Source organism: Sinocyclocheilus anshuiensis, unplaced genomic scaffold, assembly GCF_001515605.1.
Source record: "Sinocyclocheilus anshuiensis isolate Anshui unplaced genomic scaffold, SAMN03320099.WGS_v1.1 scaffold2171, whole genome shotgun sequence".
Classification (NCBI taxonomy): Eukaryota; Metazoa; Chordata; class Actinopteri; order Cypriniformes; family Cyprinidae; genus Sinocyclocheilus; species Sinocyclocheilus anshuiensis.
The window spans coordinates 207,656-214,433 of NW_015537929.1; the positions used below are offsets into that span (position 1 = coordinate 207,656).

Genomic DNA, 6,778 nt, shown 5'->3' on the forward strand with positions numbered 1-6,778 from the left:
AGTCCAACCGTTCTTTTTATGCAGACACAATATTCTGCTGCTTTAATTTTGTTTGTGTTTAAGTGAATTATCCTCTTTAATGGCTCTAAAATTCATCTTTTCAGGCTGTATTTGTTTTTTGTTTTTTTATGGTAATTTGCTCTCTGCAATGTGGAAAAAACAAATGTCTAGAAAATATCAGTTTTCCACTTGCAAATTTCAGGCATGTAATAAATACAACTGAAAATAATTGAACCGCATAAACTTTTAATTACATTTTTGTAAAGTAAATCTAAGAACTAAATAAGGTTGCAGGTTCCAACCATGCAGGTTCTGGATCTTATTTTGTATAATACCCTTAAAAAGATGGTAGCAAAGGTTTGAAGATGAATTTTTGAATTGGTTTGAATTAACAATGGAAATTAAATCACAGATTATTATTTCAGAAGTAACAAACAATATTTCTTTGATAAAGCTATTTAAGAAAATACAGATAGACTACTATGGGACTGGGATTTAAATTTTAAAGTATTCCTAGATTGCACAAATGAAAATGTAAAATGGTGATCAAGCTTTTAAGCACAATTGAACTTTAATTGAACAACTGAACTGAATTTATATGTAGTGTGTAGGTGCTGCTCTGTTTGCCACTATATTTGTCTGAATGTAATCAGCCATTCTAATTCTCCCTAGTCTCCACTACGCTGCTGGGATGTCAACATCTCTCCATTACACCGCATTGGATGATCCTGGCCAACCAGGGTGGTGCAGGCGGGCACTGGTGTGGCAGCCAGGGGAACAGGGGTACTGCTGGGGGTAACAGGTCCTCCTGAGGCTCCCATTGCAGGACTAGAGGCTCCAGAGTCACTCTGATCTGGAGCCCTGAGTCTCTTCATCATGGTGGTAACACGAACAGCTTTCTGGATAATAATAATATTAATAATGTTTTAATATAATATGTTTAACTAAAAATAATAATTTAAATGATTAACAAATTAATACATTTTAGTACATAAACTTATTGAAATAACAGTAATGTTGTGAAATAATATTACAATTCAAAATTCTATTTAAATATATTTTAAAATGTAATTTATTCCTATGATGTCAAAGCTGAATTTTCATTAGCCATTACTCCAGGCTTCAGTGTCAATTAATCCTTCAGAAATCATTCTAATATGCTGATTTGGTGCTCAAGTAATATTACTCATTATTATCAATATTGAGTATTTTTGTGGAAACCATGATACACTATTTTAGGATTCTTTGATCAAAAGAAAGTTCAAAAGAACAGCATTTATTTGAAACCTTACCTTCCATTTGGCTTTAGCAAAGTTTTTCTCGATCTGAGCACAAACACCATCTTTGATGTTCTTGTCTGAGGCGGCATTTCCAGATATCCTAAAAAAAAATGTACAGCAGTTATTTTTTAATTAAACTGCAGATAAATTATAAAATGCAGATTCTGCACTGACAAAGGCTCCTTACCACTCATGATTGATAGCTTCCTGTGCGGTCAGTCTTTGGTCCTGGTCTACCTCCATTAAACATGTGACTAGGCTTTTTGCTGCAAAGCAGATATTTAAGGTTGAATTTGTGTTTTGATCAGATCAGAAACCCACAGATCCAACCCACACCTACTGTGCAGTGATTTGTGTATTGTACCTGAATCTGAGATGTCATCCCAATAGGGTGAGTCAAACTCAAAGTCTCCAGACAGAATTTTCCGGAACAGGTTCTTATCATGATTGTCATAATCGTCATCTTCTGTCTCATCATAAAAAGGTGGGTTTCCTGACAGTCTGTTGAAAATTATAAAGTGAAAGTGACGTGGCCAAGTATGTTAACCCATACTCAGAATTTGTGCTCTGCATTTCACCCATCCAAGTGCACACACACAGCAGTGAGTAGAACACACAAACACACTGTGAACACACATATGACCAGAGCCTTAAAATTTCCTAGGGCAAGGGTTTAATTAGGACAACAATACCATATGAACAACATTTGATTGTTGTGGAGAGATCAAGAAGGGAAACAGATACAGGAGATACTGTGCACTTACAGAGTGGCAATGATGAGCTACCATGCAATGCGACTACAGGAAATGGAATGTAAATGCTGATGAACTCATGGATGACCTCATGGATGCGTCAGGCAAGTGACTCCAAAACAGACATCTATGGGGTCTACTAATAAACAAAGATCTGGTTCAAGAGCACAATGAAATGAATATGTTGGACCATCTTACACAATGAATGAAATGTATAAAAAAACGAAACATGAACTCACAGAATGTACATGATCACCCCGATGGCCCAGCAGTCCACCGATCTGCCATATCTCTGTCTGCCAACCACCTCTGGAGCTATAAGAGAAAATGACAAATATATAATATAATATAGTGCAAAACACTATATTATATTATAGTGTTCTTGGACATGTCATTTTTGTATTCATGTTGGTTTAATACATTTTTGCAAAACAATGCAAGTGGTGTAACCATCAATTAAAAAGTTAAATATTTTCCTCAAACCATGAAAGCACTTTAGCGTACACATATTAATCATTATTTAAAAAATATTTTACACATTTTTGATAGTAAAAATCACATTTGATGTGTACTGAATTCATTGGCTATATTCTACATTGTTATTTTTAAGTAACTTAAATAGATTCGTTTTACATCATTAACTTAAATATATTATAATCATATCAGTATATCTATATGAATAATCATAATTCACAACATAGGGTGCAGTTACTTCTGCAAGCTTTGACACTTTTTCTTACCAAGGTACTCTGGTGTGCCACATGGCTCTTTGATAAGACCATTTTCCAGTTTGGCCAGGTGAAAATCACTGATTACAATTTTGGAGTTCTTCAGACGGTTGTAGTAGACCAGATTTTCCAGCTGACGGGGTGAGAAGATATAGTAGTGAAATCAATTTAAGAAAACCTCAAAAAACTTCACCTTGCACCTTGTCTTTATAAGAATCAGAAATGTTCAGGATTGTATTAAAAAACAAGAGATGCAAGACATGACAATTATAATATAATAATTTTCCTTATGGCATGAAATAACCCTTTAAGGTGTCTAATTAACCTCTGTCTCCTGAAACTTTGTAGTGTCTGAGACTGCATTCTGGTGCAATACCATGTGGTGACCATTAGGTGGTAGTAAAGGCCCAAGTCACCTTTAGGTTTCTGTGAACAATGTGGAGAGAATGCAGGTAAGCCACAGCCTCAAGCACTTGCCGGATCACATTGCTGGTGTCCCGTTCTGAGTAGTAGCCCTGGTCTAAGATCCAGTCGAACACCTCCCTTCCTGTGGGTCTGAAGTTTAAAAAAAAAAAAAAACAGTCAAACCAAATATTCAAGTGAGAGTCAAATTTGTCCTTGTAATATAATGATGATCATAGAAAGATGTCTTTTTAGTTTATAGAAAAAGTGATCAAGATATAAATTGAAGCAAATGCATATTTATGTAAAGACATAATGAAAATTTTGTCAACATTTAAACCATCTGCAGCTTGAAAACCGCAGCCCCCACTGATTTTTTATTTATGTTTTTATTTACTTAATCTGTTCACTGAACTTTTACAATATTAACAGGATAAAGATACAAGAGAATGAAAAATAATTGTCCCAACTACACCCCAATCTCAAATAAATAAATAAATCCACTTTAATATAGATAAAAAGTAGTATTTTCTATATTCCACATCCCTATCCATCTTGAGAAAAAAAGAAACAACCTGAGGGTGAGTAAATAATAACAGAATTTTCATTTTGGTTCAATTATGCTTTTAAAATCTGAACACAACGAAAACAAAAAGTATCCATTCACACTCTTGTACTTTCTTATTCACTCTCACACACAAAAACCTCAAAGAACTTACAGCTCCAGAAAGAGGAAGTACTCTTTTCTCGTTTCAAAGACATCTACCAGCTGGAGGATGTTATGATGCTTCACCCTGCGGGGAGAGACAGAGAGAAAGCAAGAGAGAAACTGTGACACTGTGAAAGGAAGCAGAGCAGAAAGTGAAATGAAATCATGACTATCTGCAAAAATAAAATCATTTGCATGGTAAAGAGTCGACCGCATTCTACTACTCGTGTTAAACAAATTTCAACACTGAGCACCATCTGCAAGCACCTTTCTTTACTAAAATGTGGATCATATAAATAACATGCATGTAAAACGTACATTTTCAGGATGAGGATCTCGTTTTTGGCTGCTTTCCGTATTTTTCTTCCATCTTTCTTCAGGAACTTTTTACAGGTGTACATTTTCAGTGTGTTCTTATCCTTTGCCCTGAAGATTTCACAAAACTCCTCCCTGTTGATGAAGACAATAAAAACACATATACAGTGCTGTTGAGTCAACACTGAAAATCTGGGATTCAGAATCTAATTTAAACATAAAAGTTTTTTTTGGGAAATGAGAAATTCATGAAAATTAAATAAAATAAATAAATAAAAACTATATTAAAATTAGAAAAGTGTTAAACGGGAGCATTTTTCACAAACGGATATTTTGCACAGAAAGATTACAATAAACAAGAGGTAGACAAAACCATAGATTTGTACTCACGATTTCACTACCTGTCCCAGGTCATACTTATCAGTGACCTCTGAAGGACTGTTGTAGTCCTTCTTCTCTCCCAGAGTCAAACAGCCAAAAGGCATGGCTGCTCCTGCCCTGGAAAACAAACACAACAAGTTATTTAATGGTCCTTCAAAAGTCATGTTATGGACATGCATGATTTGGACATCTCAAACCATGCCGTTTATTGAGGAGAGGGGTGCTATTACTTCTCTAAGCAACTGAGCTTATGATTTTCGCTTGGTTGCTGACAGATTTATATTAAAGGAGGGACCCAAGCTATATCTAGGGACCAGAATAAGATTTGTGCCGGTAATAAAAAAAAAAAAACACCCAGAACACTCTAGCAACCACTCTAAACACCCTAGCACCTTATTGGTGAGTTTTGCATGGGCAAAAAACACTAATATTTTCTGATAACATTTTGAATTATAATTACTTAATAATAATATTTTTATAATAATATTACATAATGTTGTATTTATATAACAGCACTGAATGAATCTGTAATTTGGTACTTTTTAAATTTTTAAATAGCCTACAATAAAGATGAACAGTTTGTGGTATAATTTTTTTTTTTTTAAGAAATTAATACATTGATTAAGCAAGGATGCCTTAAAATGCCTTAAAGACTTTCATATTGTTACAAAAACATTATTTCAAATAAATGCTGTTCTTCTGAACTTTTTACTTATTAAATAAACCTGAAAAAATCTACCACGGTTTCCACGAAAATATTAAGCTGCATTTCTGAAGCATCATGTTACCCTTAAGACTGGAGTAATGGAAAATTCAGCTCTGCCTTCACAGGAATAAATTAGATTTTAAAATGTATTTAAATAGAAAAGTTATTTTAAAGTAAAATCATGTTTTACAATATAACAATTTTTTTGATCAAATAAATACAGCCTTGGTGACCATAAGAGATTTCTGACCACAAACTTTATAACTTTATAATTATAAAGTAGAGACACAAATCAACACTGCATGAGTCTAATCATCCTGTACCCCACATGTTCGACATTACCCAGCAAATTACCAGCCTCTCAAAGTACAATATCATTGATGACTAGAGAATTTTTGTCTTCTATCCACTCTTTAAGTGCACGTTTAAATTGTGTATATTTTGAGAGGCCACTGATGTGCGTGTTTATGATGGTGTGGATTTAATAAACTATGAAGAGAGTTTTTGCTGTGAAGCCTTGAGATGTCACTCCATATTCATTCATTGACAATTAAAAATGCACGCAGTTGTTTCTTTCTTTCTTCTATTGAGCTACGAGTGAGCTCTGCGACCCTGCGCTTTTCTCTCTGTCTAAGTCAGAACTCAAAGAGGAGGAATAAATTCTCATTTATCTGAGAGCGAGAAAAAGGGGGAAAGAGAGATTTGGCAGACAGCACTCTCATAACCACACATGAGTAATGCCTACAATTTATTCCAAAAGTGACAATTTCCACTTGTTGCAAGAAGTAGCTATGAAAAATTCAGATTCTTTGAACATCTCACCCTCATATCTTTCCAAACCTGCGGAACACACACACTATATATATATATATATATATTAGGGCTGTCATCGTTAACGCGTTAACGCATGCGATTAATTTTACAATCCTTAACACTTAACGCAAAATTACTGAAGCACAATTTCTATTCTAACCCTTTAACCCAATTTTGCTTCTCTGCTTGCGATCAGATAATTTTAAGCTGCTAAACTCCGGGAAAGTTTTCAGTCCAATGATCCAGTAAGCGAATGCATTCAAACAATCCGTCCAAAACAGCGCTAATATAAAGGAAACCAGGCTGATTACATAAGAATTGCAGAGAAAACAGAGACTCGCGCTGCGTTTTGTGTTTCGTTTTTAAACACGAGCTCCGTCATATTCTGTGATTGTCTCTGAATAGCGCGAGCCCATCCATCCAAAACAGCGCTAATATAAAGGAAACCAGGCTGATTACATAAGAATTGCAGAGAAAACAGAGACTCGCGCTGCGTTTTGTGTTTCGTTTTTAAACACGAGCTCCGTCATATTCTGTGATTGTCTCTGAATAGCGCGAGCCCTCACATGTCACGTGCTTGTGTGAAGTACAGACTGAATGGATTGTCAACACATCCCACCGCTGTATGGCCAGATGAGACGCAAACTACGTTTTCTCGACTGGATAACCAGTCTCGCTAGTAAAGTTTTGAT

General features: G+C 35.0%; 1 protein-coding gene across 2 annotated transcripts in view; it reads right to left on the reverse strand.

Annotated features, from left to right (window-relative positions):
* Positions 1 to 544: 544 nt before the first annotated feature.
* Positions 545 to 6,778, reverse strand: part of LOC107658068 (caM kinase-like vesicle-associated protein) — a 29,230-nt gene continuing 22,996 nt past the window's right edge. For both annotated transcript variants that reach the window (XM_016446480.1, XM_016446489.1), the window contains exons 2-11: positions 4,577 to 4,684; positions 4,190 to 4,321; positions 3,882 to 3,956; positions 3,177 to 3,315; positions 2,773 to 2,893; positions 2,272 to 2,347; positions 1,645 to 1,781; positions 1,468 to 1,546; positions 1,293 to 1,380; positions 545 to 899 (exon numbers count right to left, since the gene is read on the reverse strand). In XM_016446480.1, the coding sequence (XP_016301966.1) occupies positions 669 to 899; positions 1,293 to 1,380; positions 1,468 to 1,546; positions 1,645 to 1,781; positions 2,272 to 2,347; positions 2,773 to 2,893; positions 3,177 to 3,315; positions 3,882 to 3,956; positions 4,190 to 4,321; positions 4,577 to 4,671 (1,173 nt within the window). In that variant the 5' untranslated portion in view covers positions 4,672 to 4,684 and the 3' untranslated portion in view covers positions 545 to 668. The remainder of the gene's footprint in view (positions 900 to 1,292; positions 1,381 to 1,467; positions 1,547 to 1,644; positions 1,782 to 2,271; positions 2,348 to 2,772; positions 2,894 to 3,176; positions 3,316 to 3,881; positions 3,957 to 4,189; positions 4,322 to 4,576; positions 4,685 to 6,778) is intronic.